The 18,911-nt window shown below is 38.5% G+C and overlaps 1 protein-coding gene across 4 annotated transcripts in view; it reads left to right on the top strand.

The window, feature by feature from the left end:
• Positions 1 to 18,911, top strand: part of LOC132392509 (TRAF family member-associated NF-kappa-B activator-like) — a 99,627-nt gene that overhangs the window by 52,578 nt on the left and 28,138 nt on the right. For all 4 annotated transcript variants that reach the window (XM_059966461.1, XM_059966458.1, XM_059966459.1 and 1 more), the window contains exons 6-8: positions 4,780 to 4,856; positions 8,175 to 8,290; positions 11,212 to 11,750. In XM_059966461.1, the coding sequence (XP_059822444.1) occupies positions 4,780 to 4,856; positions 8,175 to 8,290; positions 11,212 to 11,750 (732 nt within the window). The remainder of the gene's footprint in view (positions 1 to 4,779; positions 4,857 to 8,174; positions 8,291 to 11,211; positions 11,751 to 18,911) is intronic.

Raw genomic sequence — 18,911 nt, 5'->3', positions numbered from 1 at the left:
TGAGAGCTATGCGCTAGGGAAATTCTCAGCAGTCTCTAGAGTAGGTTACATGGTCAGCACAACATTGTGGGTTGAAGGGCTTTTAATGTGCTGTACATTGCTATGTTCTATGTTTTATTTTGAAAATGCTCCCTTAATGAAACAAAGTAAAATGTTTTAGGAACAAAGTTCCTGAAGTAAAATGGGGTTTTGCACCACTCTTTTTGTTAGAGTTGTTGTTCTGTTTTTTATTTCAGATACTTTCTGTTTTAGTTTCATAATGTAGTAAGAACAAGAAATGACATTATGTTGTTTTCTTTCTGAATGCACTAATCTCAGTTTTGGTCATTTTTAAGTCGAGAACAATGTCAGGTTAATTTTCCTAAGGAAACTTGTACAATTTTCTCAAGAAACAGTACATTTCACTGTTTCCAGTGCTTTGAAACATTAAGTATTGATGCCGGCAATTGTATTAGTAATTTATAATATTAAAATTGAGATGAAAATAAGATTCAGGCAATGTCGTGTCCAATAAAATCTATCATCTCTTTTTAATATTTCCTCTCAGCTTGAAACACACTTCAAATGGTTTTGCTTTGTTTTTTCCCTTTAACTTTATGCCTTTCATTGACTTCAATTTCTGCATATTTCCATTATTCTTTTTATGTTTGCCTTGCACTTCCCTATTCAATTGAGAAGCATTTGATGGTCAAACCCTCTGGGTACATTAGTTACTTTATCTAGTTGGATACAAACCTATTACTACATCAAAATGTGCTTCTTCCTTCTGGTAATGCAATGTAACAAAGGTTAAAATGTATGTCAAATTACCCCAGGGATACTTTAATCTACTTACTTGCTGTCTATTAAGCTGCTGCCATTTAGGGCAGCAGTGAAAGTCCTCCACTCTGGTGGTGTTCAGGGCTTCCTTCATTGTGTCAATAGCTTCTCGGTTTTCACTACTGTCAGTCCTGCAAGTCCCAGGTGGAGACTCAGGAATACCATTGAAATTAGATGTTAAAGAATTCCTCATTGCTGTTGCCGTAACAATTTTGTTTTACCAGTCAGGATTGTTGGCCCTGGGCTGAACCCTTGAACTTGGAGGACCACTAGACTACCATTAGTCTTGCCTCTCCTTTTTGATTTGTTTGGCATTGGTGACCCTACCAACAGCCAAAGCATAAAGTCCTGACTCTAGCCAACACAGCTCTCCTGGTCATTGAGGCACGCAAGCCTCCAAACCACAACAAGGAATACTTTCATCGTCTTCACCTCAGGAAGCTTGTTTTTTATGAAGTAATTGGGAGATTAGTTCTTAAGGGACTGGGTGATGTTCATTGTCCATCCCTAAAGCTCAATGCTTCACAAAAGCTTGGTGTTCGGCTACACAACTCGCCGTCATCTGGACTAATGCAACTTGATCCTTGGTCTTGTGAGATAGGGCCAAGATTAAAGCCAGTGGAGAGTCACCAAGGCTAAGGAGAGAGCTGGGGACGTTGGAGGAAGTGTCTCAAAAATCTGGGCATGGAGTCAAGAATCATTTTGTTGGGTTAGGAATGCAAAGATAGAAATTGGAGACAGGAGGTTTTGCTCAAATGAAAAGAATACCAGGAGTTAGTTACAGTAGGTGTTAATTGTTCTGGCTTCTTGACATACAGTGCCTTGTTTAAATGAGTATTACAACCAGGGATTTTGATCAATCTTACTGAGATTTTTTAATTTATTTATCACATGCTTCTTTTCTTCACAGTAGAACTCTAAAAGCAGGAAAAATGGTAAAGCATGAAAAACTAAAAATTTCAAAACTGAAATGTCAGCAGTTCAAAAGTATTTAACCCCCTTGCTCAGTACTTGGTTGAACCATCTCTCACAGCGATTATAGCCAGTAACCTCTTTGGATAATCCTCTTTTAACTTTGCATAACGTGACTGAGCAAGGTTTGCCCATTCCTCCTTGCAAAATTGCTCAAGCTGTGCCAGCTTAGTTGGGGAGCAGCAGTGGACAGCAAACTTGAGGTCTTACCGGAGATGTTCGTTTGGGTAAGACCTCAAGTTTGACTTCAAGGTCAGGTCTCTGACTGGGCCACTCAGAGACATCAATTTTCTTAATTTGATGGCACCAAGACTGGGGATGTAGTGGACCGAGAGGAAGGCTATCATGGCTTGTGGCAGGAAATGGACGGACTGGAAAAATGAGCTGAAAAGTGGCAGATGGAATTTAATGTAGACAAGTGCGAAGTGTTGCACTTCAGTAGGACTAGCCAGAGTAGGTCTTACACAGTGAACAGTGGGGCACTGAGGTGTGCAGTAGAACAAGGAAAGCTGGGAATACTGTTCCATAATTCTTTGAAAGTGGCATCACAGGTAGATAGAGTAATAAAGAAAACTTGGCATGTGACTTTCATAAATCAAAGTATGGAGTACAAGAGGTTGAATGTTATGTTGAAGTTGTATAAGACATTGGTGAGGCCTAATTTTGAGTATTGTATTCAGTTTTGGTCACCTACTTACAGGAAAGATGTAAATAAGGTCAAAAGAGTGCAGAGAAAATTTACAAGGATGTTGCCAGTTCTGGAGGTCCAGAGTTATAAGAAAAGTTTACATAGGTTAGGACATTACTCCTTGGAACGTAGAAGATTGATATTGATAGGGTAACTGCAAGCAGGCTTTTTCCACTAAAGTTGGGTGGGACTACAACAAGGGTTAAGAGGGAAAGGTGAGAAGTTTAAAGGGATCATGAGAGGGAACTTCTTCACTCAGAGGGTCATGAGAATGTGGAACAAGCTGCCAATGCAAATGGTGCATGCAAGCTCGATTTCAGCAATGATAGGGGTATGAAGAGTTATGGTCATAGTGCAAGGTGATAGGAGTAGGCAGTTTAAATGGTTTGGCATGAACTAGATGGGCCAAGTGGGCTGTTTCTGTGCTGTACTTTTCTATGACTCCATGGTTGCTCAGGTAGTGTGCTCTGAGTCATTGACCTGCTGAAAGATGAACGAACTCCCCAGCTTTCTGACAGAGGCTAATGGGTTTTTAATCCAGGATTTCTCTGTGTTTAGCAGCATTCATCTTTCCATCAATCCTGACTGGATTTCCTGTTCCTGCAGCTGAACAGCTTGATGCTACCTCCACCATACTTCACAGTAGGAAAGGTGTTACCCAACTGATGTACAGTATTAGATTTCCACCACACATACTGCCTGGTATTGAGGCTAAAAGGTTCCACTTTAGTCTCTTCCACATCTTTACAGTATCTTCTAAGTGAAGCTTTGCAAAGTCTTTATGGGTAAGGATATAATTTTTTTTTTAGCCAGACCTTCTTCCTTTCCACTCTTCCATCATAAATACCCTGTTTAGCAAGGCTTTAGAGATATTGGAGCCATGAACTTCATCTTCAGTTGCAGCCACTAACTTCTGCAGCTCACTTAGAGTGACTGTTGGCATCACAGTAGTCTCTCTTACAAGTATCATTCTTTTCCAGCGACAAAGTTTAGAGGGGCAGCCTGACCTAGGCAGTGGGGCTGTGGTTTTTTTTATTTTATTCCACCTTTTCATGATGTACTGCACTGAGCTCCAAGATATGTTCAGTGCCTTTGAGATGGTCTTGTACCCTTCTCCAGATTTGTGCTTCGCTATTATCATTTCCCTGACTTGTCTTGAGTGCTCTTTTGTATTCATTTTTGTTTGGTCTGTTGAAAATCTACCATACTCTTAAACAAATTGGTTAAATTGGTAAGGTCATATACAGTATTACATTTGAGGAAAGTTAGTGTATGAAGGGGATGAATATTTTTTAAACTTCTCAATTTTGGTTTTTAATTTTCAGTAAATTGTTGACAGGTTTTAGAATGTATTTTGGATTTGACCTGACACACAATGTGTCAGATTAGCTCAAAAAAATCCTGCTTCAGTGTATTTTATATTTAGAAAATGAGGCAGTAAAATGTGAAAATAGTTGTGGGGGCTGTATACTTTTGCAGGGCACTGTAAACAATTGTCTGGCTAATTGATAGTGAACATGAAGGAGATCGGGAATGTGACCCAGCTAGTGGCAGAGAAAGGTTAAATCCTTAGTTATCTGAGTAGATTATATATGAATGGCTTTAGCAAATAGGTGATACTCTCTGACCAATCAGACTTTAAACAAAAAAAGTAGCCTACAGGCAATGTGACTTAATTGAGATATTTGTGAAAAAAAAATGCAAGAGTTTCCAGCTGTTATTTTTGAATGTTAATTCAGTAAATCAAAGCTAGATTCTGGATTTCATACCAGCAATCCAATTTGCAGTCTGTGGAACTTAGCTTGATGGGCACTTGTATTTCTTATTTATGGGTTTTTCCTGTCTGATCATTTTGGGCCCGGATTTTTAGTAAGAGCTGATCTTGGTCTTGTTGTCATATTGCTGAATAAATTGTACATTAAAACTGCAAGATCTATTTTTGTCAATAACCTGCAATTCCAATGATTTAGAATATGGATTTGAGCTTCTCTTGTCCCATCTATATTGTCCTGTAAATGTTTCAGTGTCCCACTAAGATAAAGGCTTGATTCTGTTTGATTAATACTTGTAGTCTATCACAGTTTCAGCAGATGGTGCTCACCGATCATGTACATGCTCAGTCAGTTGGAATTGGCAGCCACATTGCTGTTATTTTTGACATAAGCTTAAAAATATATGCAATTTTTTAAATGTTTATCCTTTTGCTTCTGTATCTTAGTAGCAAAGTAGTTTGCTTCTTTGAAAATATAAATACTCCAAAGTAAAATGTAGTTAACCATAAGAAAACTTTATATTTGAAGGTGAACTGGGAGTTGACTGAATCACCATTAAAGAAGGATATTCCTTTGACAGGGACAGATCATCATGCGTTGTGCAAGTATGTTTTCATCCCTCTTTACGCTGTTGTTTTCGACAACTAACACAAGTAACTCGGGGAGTGGGGTGGGGAGAGGGTTGTGTGGTAGTGAAAGTAATAGATTATAGCATTTGGAAAACCAGGCACTTTCTCATAGCGCCTGTAAAAATATTTTACAATAAAACATAGCATAATTCAATGAGTGGCTAGGTTCTATGAAGATTCGATTTTTCTTAAACAATGGTATGTTCTTAAATTGCATACTTAATCCTCTATTTTTCTAAACCAAGCCTTTCAACAATGTCAATAGAACTTACTTAGGGCAGCACGGTAGCGTAGTGGTTAGCACAACGCTTTCCAGTTCAGGCAATTCAGGTTCGGTTCCTGCCACTGCCTGTAAGGGGTTTGTACGTTCTCCCCGTGACTGTATGGGTTTCCTCCGGGTGCTCTGGTTTTCCTCCCACAATCTAAAGACATACCGTTTGGTAGGTGAATTGGTCATAGTAAATTGTCCCGTGGGTAAACTAAGATTAAATCAGGGGATCGCTGGGCAGCGCGGGTCAAAGGGCTGGAAGGGCCTATTCCACGCTGTATCTCAATATTTTTAAAAAACTTATGAAAGGTAATGATGCTGCAGGTGACTGATGGTCATTACAAAGATCTAGCCAAATGAGTTAGACAGGTTTGGAGTTTTTGTTCCTTGTGCAGTAAGAGTGCTCTGCAATGCCAAATAGAATAATAACATTTTGTTGGAGCTACACATCTGTTTCATTGATATTCTGTGCCATTGTGGTCCAGCAATGCTCAGTTTCTGAATGCGATGCCTTTACAGTTAGAAAAATTAATTCTTCTTTCAATATTTGTTAGTGTCTTAAAGCTGCAGCTGCTGAAGATTCCCTTGTTTTCATGTGCTCTAAGTGGAGTGATTTAGACTGGCAGTATTCAGCAACTGAGATTTTGTTGAATTCTCTGCACAAAGTATCAATTCTTTAGCTTCATAGTAGGGTTCAAAAATATAATTTTTTAAAACTACTTTTTAAAAATAGCTTGGACCTGAAAGTTGTAGAATCTGAACCATGCAGAAAGCTGCTTCTCTGGGATCATTATCAATTCTTTTTTAGTCCCTGCGTGACCTATTTTGCTGAGGAGCCATCTATGTACCCTCCATAGTCTAGATTGATTCTTTGCTAATTTGTGTATGATTTTAATAAATTTTTATAATGTTTTTGTGAAAATTGCATATCTATTCTGCTTTCCATATCATTTATTTTGAAAATGTAATGTCCCTCTGTGTTACAAATTAAGTATCCCATGATTGTAATTTTTGTAATAAAAGACGTGCGTAGTTATAGATAGGGACATCACAATCAACCATAGCCTCTTGATTTCATTGTATTAACTTAAAATATGTATAATTAAAAACCTTGCATTCTGCATAACATGTTTCTGTAAGTCTTTAAAAGTAAATAAGGTGTGCATTTGAATTAGCTAAAATTTGCACCATAAGAGATCTCCCAGATGAGGAACTATTTGAAAGTTTGCAATTTCAGTTAATGCTGAACCACATTTATTCCTTGAAAACTTTTCTGGTTTGTATTTTAACTCTGTTAGCCGAAGATAAACTGGTTTATTTATGATAAGGATTTTTTAAATTCCCATAACGACAACAGTCATGCACGACTTTTGTTTCTTACTATAGCATTTTATTTCCAAAACTGTTTCCAGAGCCCACTAGTATTTTGAGACTTGGAAGTTTATTTCTTTCACAATATTTATTTATTTTCCATCCTTAGCCTACTTATCATCTATTTTGTTCCTTTGTAATCAGCCTCAGAGCTCAGGATAAGTTCCCACTCTGCTTAGGAGCAGTAAATATATTCCCCTTGCCCACTCCCCTCCACAGTTTCAATATTTGCAAATCCCCATGATCTTTTCTATCTGATTGTTTCTTCAACAATTAGGCAAAATAGAATGAACAATATATTTGAAATGAATATCGTCCACAACAATAACCTTTAGCATTGAACTGCTAAAAGTGCATAAGGTCTCAACTTATTTACAGAACAGGAGATCTCATGTTCTTAGCAAAATATAAACTGCCAGAATAACTCAGCAGGATGAGCAACATCTGTGAAGACAAAGGGGTAATCAACAGTTCAATCCTGGTATAGGGCCTTGACCTGAAACATTGATCATCTGTCTTCAAAACATTGCTTGACCCACAGAATTATTCCAGAATAACTGTTGCTTCAGATTCCAACATCTGCAGTTGCTTGTGTCTTGTTCAGAGTAGATCAATTCGAGTTGCAGAATTATTGTATTATGGTACACCTCTGTACTTTTGGCTCAAGTGAGGAGAAGTCATCTTAAATTCTTGCCCCGTATCTCTGTCCATGACTAATTTACATATGAAAGAATAAAGTGAGAATAGGATTTGCTTTATGAGTTGCCCACTTCTGAGAAAATCTATTCATATGCAGAGAGGTTAAAAAAAATCATCTTTTGACTAGTTATCAACTGTACTTCAAATTGAAAGTAGAGAAGCTTCAATAAAAAATATAAAATTTCTCCTTTTGTACATTTGAGTAGGTCATTTTATGAGAGATTAACCAGCGACTATATACCTTCACTGACTGCAGAATAGATATGTTATAGATAAATGCATAGTATGCCAGATCAGCAAAGCCAGCTTGCATTCGTGCCAGGGTCTTCAGTGAAGTACCTCTGCATTCCTACTGGCATGTTACCAACCCCTGAAGGGGTGATTATCTTGCCATGCTGGTATAAGTTTGGAGCAGTAATTCAGCAGGATTTATAGTGCCAATCTAGTGCTGGATCTTTGTAAATGCCAGATTAAATTGGACACAAACTTGGCAGTATAAACTGGTTATAAAACATTCGACTTCTGTGTTGAGGAATTAGTTCCAAAATGTGATATTCTCCTATGAAACTAATACATAGTTCCAAAATATTAAAGGTTACACTGCAATAAATGTCATTTTATTTGCAACTGAAAACAATACTGAGGGGTGTTAGAATTCATACCTGCACAAAGTAAGAAGACATTCATTCAAAATGTGATTATTATCACCACCTGGTGGCCTGTCTCCCAACCAGATGATCACAGGTTCAAGAAATGCAGAAAAATTGGCTGTTTTCTACTGTTATAAGCGCACCTTCTGTCAGATGATCATGTACCAGCATTGATGACAGTCATGGCCAATCTAAGGCCTAAACTCTCCCTCATTTCTACCATAGAAGGTTGTGTGGTACTGAGTGATATATGAGCAAAAATTTACATTGAGCCCCTATCTTGATGTACAAATTCTTGCATTGCAGAGAGAGGATGGAGTTTGCTTTTCAGGAAATTTATCAAGAATTTAAGCACCTGTCCGCCTTGACAAAAAAACAAACAGAACTTCTCAGTAAATATAACTACAACAAAGAAGTAATAAGTGAGTACTGTACACATTTGCATTGTACATCAATTGTTTAGGGTATCAAATGACATTTCTGTGAATCTGAAGACCTGAAATGTTTCCTAACCTGAAAAATCTTCTTGCTATCTGACACCCTAATTTTTCACTATTTCTACAACCAGAGTGACAATTTTTGTTAAAGCCAATGGACAACAATTTAACTCCAAAGGGGAATTTTAATATTTTCTGGGAAGTGGTGAAAATTCAGTCTGAATTGTTTATTGATTTTGCTATGATGTCATAATTTTCACCAATCCAATTTATATCAGCCCTTACAGTCTGCTTCTTCTTCCATGTAATGATTAAAAGGTTTAATATTCTCAGTTTGAACTTCCCATGCATTAAATCCTGAGGTAGGAAATTACAAGTTAAAATTAATCTAATGAAAATTTCATGATGTTGAAGTTTTACTAGAAATTTCCTTATGGATCTAAATAAACTCTGTCCGCTCAATTCCGCAGTGGTAATCATAGCATTCTAAATTCATCAGCCAAATCAAGATCTTTCTTTATCCCAATAATAATTAAAGAACATCGGAAAGAGTTTATTTGAGAAATAATTTTGAAAATTTGAAAAAGTTTAAGCTTAATGTGTAGCTATGTCCTACCTATCCACACTTTTCATTTTATCCTGCAACAAAGTAAGTCTGAACTATCAAAGAAAGGAGTAAACAGCATATGGTAAAGCTTAGCAAGGATTTCCAAACTTTGGAAGTTTCTATCAATATGAGAAAATTTGCAATACTCCCCAAATATGTGTGGAGATTGTGTGATGTATTAATAATAGAAAGCAACGAGATGAAAGCTGACTTAAAAAGACATTTGCATCAGCTTTCCCTTAAGATCTCCAGAAAATTTGTGTATTTAGAATTGGAAGGGAGGATGGAACTCAAGTAAATCACTATGGAAATTGACAAAGCTTGGGGCTAAAATGTCTTTTGGCCCTGAAGAATTTTAAACAGGTGGCTTAAAAGTAGTGGCTATCACATTGGTTGAACACTCCCTAGATTTAAGTAAAATTCCATTAGTTTTGTAACTACTTCAGCTAGTTGGTATAACATCTGTAATAGGGAAATTGCAAAGTCCTATGATTAAAGACCTTAAAGTAAGGCTCCAAGAAAATTTCAAAGTTGTGAGGCCAAATTTAACATAATTTTGTTTAAAGGGAGATCCTGTTTTTAAAAGAAGGAACATACTGTGAATGAAGAGAACCTGTGGTTGGACACTACTTAATTTTCCACAAGAAACCTGATTAAGTGCCACGATGAAAATCATTGCACAAAATAAAAGGTCATAGTGTAGGATGTAGCATAGTAGAGAATTGACTGGTTAATTAGAAACAGGGTAGGTATCATTGTGTTTTTACAGCAAGATATAGTTAGTGCTATGCTGCAGCCTTAACATTTTACAATTTGAATAAAAGACTTGGATAAAAGCATGATTGCTAAATTTGCTGATGAGACAAAATATGTTGAAAAGCATGTTAAAGGGACATGAGGTTACAAAGGATTATAGATAAGTGGGTGGGCAAAGGGAATGAAATTCTGCATTTTGATAAAAAGAAATGTAAAAGCACAATATAGAAATGAGTTTACAGAGCTCTGAAATGCAGAATGATTTGTGTGTGTTCATGTATAATGTAAAAACGATTACTGTGCAAGTATAGTAAGTAATTAGGGAAGCTAACAGAATGTTGTTGTTTGTTGCTCTAGGGGAATTGAAAGTACAGAGTTTACTTGTGTTATATATGACATGGGTGGGATGAAATCCAGAGCTGTGTCAACAGTATTGCTAGATAAGACCAAAGGGAAAGAGTCCAAGAAATTTACTGGACTGATGCTCAGGATAAACAGGTTATCTCAGGAACAAATATTGAAGGGACAAGCCTTATTTCCATCGATTTTCAGAAAAGTGAGTGGACTTGTTTGAAGCAGAGTCTTTTAAATATTTTAAAGACAGAAATAGTTGATGATTCTTTTAAAATAGGCGAAAGGTTACTGTGGGTAGGTGGAATGTGGCATTGAAATCAGAATCGGGTTTCATATCACCAGCATATGTCGTGACATTTGTTAACTTTGCAGCAGCATTACAATGTAATACATGATACATATAGAAAATAATAACTCAATTACAAGAAGTATATATATGTATTTTAAATAGTTAAATTAAAAATAGTGCAAAAAAACAGAAATAAAAAGCCACAGAAATCGGCCAATATCTTATTGAAGATAATAAATTTCATGGCACATGTGGTAATAATGAGCCTGATTCTGAATATCAGAGTAGGCTTGAGGGCAAGAATGGCCTACTGCTCAATCCAGATGTTCATGTTTGCTAGTTATCAGCTATCACAGTGAGGTATCAACTGCTGTACTTTCCAGCTGTTGGTGCGTTGGAACTGCAAAACAATTTAGTAGATGAAAGCTGTTATACTCTCTCAAATTTTTGGATTTTGGAATTCCTCAGGAACAGACTTAATGTCTCAGCATTAATACAAGTACATTTTGCTGCCACCACAACCTGTAATGACCAACTATTTTAATGTAGCTAAAGGATCTGAATGCAAGTATTCTTTGTATTGGTGGTGAAAATGATGGGATCACATATATTGCCTATACAGTATTTCATGAGTGGGAGTTGTGAAAGTTTCAGGGTGACAACTAAAATAGTAAGAAACACATTCTTATAAATGTTTCCTTATCGATTTCTAAACACTCTAAATATCAAGAGATGTCGTATTAGTGGTGTTGAGGTAAAAGATCAGCTGTGATCGTAGTGAGTGCCAAAGTAGACACAAGGGACCAAGTTACCTAGTTCTGCTTCTGTGTATTCTGTTCTTATTGGTGATCTGATTTCTAATAATGAAATGCTTGTTTTTGCTTGGTTTTCCAATTTTAGATATGCCTTTCTCAATGCCTATACAATGCACAGATGAAGGAGAGCAAGAACATCTAGTTAAAACCAATGTGAAGGAGGGAAGCATATCAAAGGACTTTGTTGCATCACAAGGCTACAGAGTTCAACAGGGGCAGCTTCCAGTTGTTGAGTCATTATCTGAGTTAGATATCAAATTCCCACCTTCAGATAATTATGAATTCCTAAACAGTGCACCAGAAAAATCAAAACTAAAACTTCCTGTTGAAGTCCCTACTTGTAATGTTGAAGAGGTGCTGTTGAAAGATGATATCCAGGACTTGAGTAAAAAATGCAATAAAGAAGAATGGACTTCATTTGAAATTTGTAATGCGGGATCAATTAATGAAGAGTCCAACAACCTCTTCTGTGGTGAACAAGGGAAGTGTGCAAACATTAATATCGAAAGAACCCCGTTTAGAAATCCTTCAAGCCCTACTGCTCATAAACCTTCAAATCCTTTCCTAAATGTTGAAGAGTCTGCCATTAAGTTTCCAGCAACAGAGATAAGAGGACCTCAGCAGGTAAGCCAAAAAATTGAAAATCGTCATTATAAATAATTTCTGTTGCATCTTGTTTACTTAGTGTTTTGAGTTCATATTTACAATTGAGTCAGATATTAGCATCAACATAATGGAGGCTAGTGTTTATGAATGCTTAAGTTTATGACAACCACAGGCAGATAGCAAATTGTTGATTAAATGTGGATTACGGTGGATTCCGATTAATCCAGACGCATCAGGATCAGTATGTTGGCCCAGTTAAGCAGCTGGCCCAGAAGGCCAAAGGTTCATGAAAATATAGTTTTTAAAAAGGTATAAAAAAGACAAATTACCAGTTAACTGAGTCACAAACTATGTATTTAAATGAAATACAGAACAAATTGGAACAGTATCAATAATACGACAGTACTATAAAACTGTGTTGTAGTTCATAATAGTTATCAACATAGGAATTTATCCAGTGCATGCTGCCATGTTCTTTTGACTGTAAATGAACAAAATCAATGCTGACTTCTAGAGTAATTCTTTTGGCTAGTGTCAAGTGTTTTCGTGGCATCTTGGCAAGGGTTTTTAAAAGTCAAAAAACAAAATGACCAAAATCACTGCTTTTTGAATCAGTGTCCATTGGCATAAATGAATAAGATAACGCAAGCTCACGCATCTGATGCTATTTAAAAACTACTTGCTCTAAGCACGGTGTAGTGTCTAACATCCGCACAAAGTGCACACGACTGATCCTAGTAAGAAACTGGACAGCAACAATCTTCTGTCCCACTTAAGCAGCATAGTATCCCAAAGCAAAGGGAATCCCAGCTATTTTCTCAATTAATTTTTTGCTCTTTAGGTGTTGTCCCAGGCAAGTGGCTGCCTGATTAACCAGTAACCTAATTAACCAGTAACCTAATTAACCGGAATCCACTGTTTATTATTTTTCTCAATGGTATCTAGTCTAACTTCACAAAGCTTTAATGTACTTCCTTTTGATTTCATTTAAACATCTTTACTAAATATGCTGTATTGGAAAGATAGTACAAATTTCAGTTTAATTATTTTGATCCTATTTAATTATGTTTAACCTGTAATGTAAGAATTATTATTGCCAATCATTCAAATATGAACATGGAGTATATGGGATCTTGTTTGTCCACAACTGGAGGTTTTAACATCACACACAAAACCTTTGACAACTCCTCTTTCAAGTAGTCTCTCTTTTTATTTCCTTATTCTTTCTGATTTCATATTGAATTCAACTACTAAAGACTTCCTTCTAGTATCTGTTTCTGAGTTTATTTATTCCAGAGCGCAGATGCTACAGATATGACGGAGGTACAGGTAAGAGAGGAAAGGGAGTGGCTCTCTTGGTGAAAGAAGATTTAATAATGGTAATCAGAAAATATATTCTTGGGAAATAGATAGAACTTAGAAACAAGAGAGGGATAGTCACTCTAGGAATGTATTGTAGGCAACCCCCACCCCACCACTCGAGTAACAACTGTGTTGGGTAAATTGATGTATGGGTATTCTGAGGGATCTGCCAATATAAGTCTGTGTCTAGTGGTCTGCCACACGAGTCAGTGCTAAGACCTTTGTAATTTATATAAATGATGTGGATGTAAATATACAAGGCATGTTAGTAAGTGTGTGGATGATACTAGAAGTGGTGCTGTAGATAGTGTAGAAGGTTATGAAAAGTAACAGAGATTAGCATATGGTTTTCTATCCAGATAAATGTGGGGTATCATATTTTGGGAGATCACAACAGGGTAGGGCTTATACAATGAATGGTAGGGCTCTGGGGAATGTTTGGAAACAGAAGACCCTAGGAGTGCAATGCAGACTCCTCCAAAAGCTCCATCACATGTAGAGAGTGACCATCAGTCAGGGAAGAGAGTATTGGAGTTGGAAAGCTATGTTGCAATTATGTAACTTGAATGAGGCTGCATTTGGAGTATTATGTACCCTTTTGGTCACAATTAACCTCTCCCCTCCTCTGATGCCACCAACTTTTGTCCCCCTGCTGATCCCAGCTCTAATCCCTGCCATGTCTTCAGCATTTTTTCCAAACTTCCCCTCCCTGAGGCAGAACATTATGTCCTCAGCAGAGACCTTATCTTTGTCTCCCTTCACCTGCACCTCAGTGAGTTCTGCGCTTGCCATTACGCTGAGCTCTTCTGTTGCCTCTGTTTCTGAGCCACATCTTTGGCAAGAATTCCCCACCATGCACCAATGATTCCTTCTCCCATCCCCAACCTTTTACTTCTTGGACCCCCACTCTGGTTCTCTGCCTGCTCTGGATTTTTCATCTTTAATTGCCAAAAAGACATTAATTAGCTTGACTTCAGCATTCCACTCTCCTACTCAAACCTTACTCCTTATGATGCACTATCTTCCACTCTCTCCACACCAATCCCAACTTCACCACCAAACCCACAGACAAAGGAGGTACTCTTTAGTGTGGCAGACTGACCTCTCTCTTGCTGAGGCCAGGTGGCACTCTCAAACACAACTTCTTGTCTACCCCTTGAAGAGGACCCCACTCCAGACCATCTGAAAATTGTCTCTGACGTTGCTGACCTCATCGGCTCTGGAGAACTCCCATCCACTACCACTAAACTCATAGTTCCTGTTTTCTCAATAAAAGAACGAACCAGTTCCCCTTCATTACCACTATCCTCTGTCTGGCAGAACTGGTCCTTGCCCACAACAATTTCTCCTTCGGCTCCTCCCACTTTCTTCAATTTCTTGGGGCAGCCATGGGCACCAGCTGTGCCTGCTTTTTCGTTGGCTACGTAGAACAGTCCATGTTCCAGCTCTTCCTCGGTAATGCTCCCCAATTCTTCATGTGCTACATTGATGACTGCATTAGTGGTGCTTCATACACTTGTGCTGATCTCATCAATTTCATCAGCATTGCCCCCAATTTCCACCCTGCTGTTGAATTCACTTGGTCCATTTCTGACACATTTCACCTCTTTCTTAAATCTCCCTGTCTTCATCTCTGTAGACAAACTGTCTACCAATATCTTTTATACACCGACCGAATCCCATAGCTATCTTGACTACACCTCTTCCCAACCTGTCTCCTATAAAAATGCTCTTCCCTTTTCTCAATTCCTTTGGCTCTGAGGCATCTATTCTCAAGATGAAGCTTTCCTTTCCAGGACATGTCGTCCTCCTTCAAAGAATAAAGCTTCTCTTCCTTCACCGTTGATGCTGCCCTCACCCACATCTCCTCCATTTCCCAGATATCTTCGCACACCACATCTTCCACCACCTTAGCAATAGATTTCCTCTTGTCGTTACCTACCACCTATGAGTCCCCACATCCAACACATCATTCTCCATGACTTCCGCTATCTTCAATGGGATCTCACCACCAAACACACTTTCACTTGAGCCCCCACCCCTAATTCTCTGCTTTTCACAGGGATCACTCCCTCTGCAATTCCCTTTTCCATTCATCTCTCCCCTCTGAACTCCCTGCTGGCACATATCCCTGCGAGTGACAGAAATGCTACACAGGCCCATTCACCTCCTCTCTTACCTGTATTCAGATCCCCAAAGAATCATCCCAGGTGAGGCTACATTTTACCTGCACATCTGTTGGGGTCATCTATTGTATCTGGTGCTCCTAATGTGGCCTCCTCTATACTGGTGAAACCTGAGGTAAATTGGGGGACCATTTTGTCGAGCACTTCTGCTCAATCCATCAAAAGAGAATTTCCAACCATCAAAAGAGAATTGACTAACTATTTTAAATCATATCTCTACATTTTCATTCTGGTACATCAGTCCATGGCCACCTCTTTTGCCATGAAGAAGCCATTCTCAACGTGGAGGAGCAACACCTCATATTCTGTCTAGGTAGCCTCCAACCTGATGACATCAACATTGATTTCTCCTTCTGGTAATTTTTTTTCCCTCCCACTTCCCTCTTCTTCCATTCCTCACTCTGGCCTCTTACTGTTCTCTTCACTTGCCTATCACCTGTGCCCACTTTTCTTCCCTTTCTCCTATGGTCCACTCTCCTCTCCTATCAGACTCATTCTTCAGCCCTGTACCTTTCCCACCCACCTGGCTTCACCTATCACCTTCTAGTTAGTCCTTCTCCTCTTTGGCCCCACCCCCAAACTTTTATTCTGGCATCTTCCCACAACTTTTCCAGTCCTGAAGAAGGGTTTATTAATTTTCATAGATGCTGCCAGACCTGCGGAGTTCCTCCAGTGTTTTGTGTGAGTTGTATTGGAAAGAATACAGTAAAGGTTTACTAGGATGTTGCCTGGACTTGTGGGCCTGACTTACAAGGAGGCATTGTGTGGTCTATGACTTTATTCCATGGAAAGTAGTAGATTGAGGGGTGATCTATTAAGAGATCAGATAATGAGAAGCATAGACACGGTGAAAGCATATAGCCTTTTTCTCAGGAAGGATTAAGATTAGAGTTGAGTAAAGAGACATCTGTGACAGCTTCTCCATGCAAAAGATGGTGCACATTTGGAATAAGCTGCCAGAAATGGTGGTTGATGTGGACACATTAGTAACATTTATAAGCCATCTAGATAAGTACATGGAGAGACCTTAGAAGTTTATGGGCCAAATTTGGGGCAGATGGGACTAGTTTGCAGCACAACAGTCACCATGCACCAGTTGGGCCTAAGGATCTATTTCCATGCTATGGCTCTGAATCTTTCATTCGAAGTTAAATAAATCTACTGTATTTTGTCCTACTCGTTCAGGTTCCAATTGCCCTGTTAAACTCACTATATTATTCTTATTTAGATGTTCAGAAATGTAGCAGAAGAGTACTTGGCCAAGTCTAGCTAATGATGAACATTTTTAATGCCTTACTGCAATAATATTCAGTTATGTTCATCCATTAGATGTTTTGCTAGCTTATGGGCAATGTCCTTTCATTAATACCCATGATCAGAAAGCATTCTTCTCACAAATAGGTATATTGCAATGTTAATTAGCAAATAAATTTACCTTGCACTTTATTCTACTAGTCTTTTTAAGAATAATTCCACTGAATTCTAAACAATAGTACAGTTAATGATTTGAATTCAAACCAATAGGGTTTACCTGTTTGATATGAAAGAATTGAGTAAGTACATTGGTTACAGGTAAGGATTTGTAGAAAACTTGCTAGGTGGAGCATGCTCTCCATGAAGCTAACCTTTTCTGTAAAGTTTACCTTTTTGATATGAAACAGTTGATTCCAGGTAAGGATCTGCAGAGGACTTCCAAGGTGGAGTATGCATTCTGTAAATTATTATTTTCATTGTTGGTATAATAGCTTTTCCTCACGAATGCCTGTATGATTCAACTTTTTGCACTGAATTATCAATCAGGAGCTGATGGTGGAAACCATTTTGCCTTATAATCACTTTCTAATCATTCACTGAACTTCCTTTAGAGAAATGGATCTTCCTTTTTTTATGTTATGTAACCTAGCAGTAAAGCACGGTGCTGATACCTGCTTTACTGGTTGTTAATGTGAGATTTCAATTTGACAGTTTATTTTGAGAAAGATTTGCAGCTGGGTATCTGGAGATTTCTATGGTGACGAAAACAAGCACTTGCTTAACTTGACATTGCATCAATTGCAATTGTCTATCTCTTCATCAACGTGTATTTTGTCATTCGGAGGAAAGCTGGAAAAATGAAATTCCCCTTAGATTCTTTGATCTTTCTCAAAGACTCCAGATAGGAATGCTGCAATGCAGGAAATTAGTTTCATCACTGGGATTCCTAGTGGCTGTTGCGGAATACTTGAAGACATCAGTGAAGATTCAGAGTTTGTGATATGGCTACAGTAATCAGATTTGCACAGCACAGAAATAGGCCATTTGGCTCTCTGATTCCACGCCAACCATCACATACCCATTTATAGTAATTCCATTTATCAGCACTTAATCACCACTCTTCTATATCTTTTCAATTGACGTGCTTTTCCTGGTACTTCCAAAATGTAAAAGAAACCTGGCCCACCCACCTTCTCAGGTAGTACATTTCAGGTTGCAATCACCTGCAAGGGAGTAAGGGGATGGGAGATTTCCTTCTAACCTTATTAATCCTCATTTTAGACCTACACATTAAGAAGTCACTGTGTGGTTAAATGTCTCTCACTATCTACCATATTTATGTCTCATAATGTGCCCCCCCCCCAAATGTCTCTGTTTTAATAAAAATAATCCTAGCAGCTTCCCAGTAGATCTCATCTGCACCCTCTACAGTATATTCACATCCTTCCGATCATGTGGAAACCAGAACTACACATTGCAGCTCAAGCAGCATGCACAAAGTACTGGAGGAACTCAGCAGGTCAGGTAGCATGCACGGAAATGAATAGACAGTCAACGTTTTGGGCCAGAACCCTTCTTTAGAACTGGAAAGGAAGGGGGAAGCCGCTAGAGTAAAAAGGTAGAGGGAGAGCAAGGAGGATAACAAGAAGGTGATAGGTGAAGGCAGGTGGGTAGGAAAGATAAAGGGCTGGAGAGGAATGGATCTGATAGAGAAGAGTGGACCAGAGGAGAAAGGGAAGGAGGAGGGGACCCAGGGGGAGGTAATGGACAGGTGAGAAGAGGTAGAAGGTCAGAGTGATGAATAGAGTGGAGGGGGGAGGAATTTTTTCCAGAGTTTTTGCTGAACCAGCGTTTTAACACAGCTGTTCCATAACCACCTTGCTCTTATGTTCTATGAGCTGGTCACTGAAGTCGCGACATACTTTATCCCTTTAATCCTCCTTCATCACCTTATCAACCTGTGCTGCCTCCTTCATGGATTTATGGGTACAGGACATAAAAGAGTAGACAACAGTACAAGCCATTTGGCTTACAATTTTAGACTGTCATTTTAACCTACTCCAATATCAGTCTGGCCCTTCCTTCCCACAAAGCCCTCTATTTTTCTTTCATCTATGTGCCTATCTAAAAGTCTCTTAAATGTCCTTAATGTGTCTGACTCTAACACCACCCCTGGCAGCGTGTTCCATGCACCCACCACTATGATTTTTTTTTTAAAACTTGCCTCTGACATTTCTCCCCCACCCCGTCCCCATACTTTACTCCAATCACTTTAAAATTATGTTCTCTTGTATACAAGAGCTACTTCTGCCCTGGGAAAAAGTCGTTGGTTCTCCACTATGTTGATGCTTCTTGTGCACCTCTATCACGTCACCTC

This window comes from Hypanus sabinus, chromosome 4 (assembly GCF_030144855.1).
Source record: "Hypanus sabinus isolate sHypSab1 chromosome 4, sHypSab1.hap1, whole genome shotgun sequence".
NCBI classification, from domain to species: Eukaryota; Metazoa; Chordata; class Chondrichthyes; order Myliobatiformes; family Dasyatidae; genus Hypanus; species Hypanus sabinus.
This window is presented reverse-complemented; position numbering and strand designations above follow the sequence as displayed.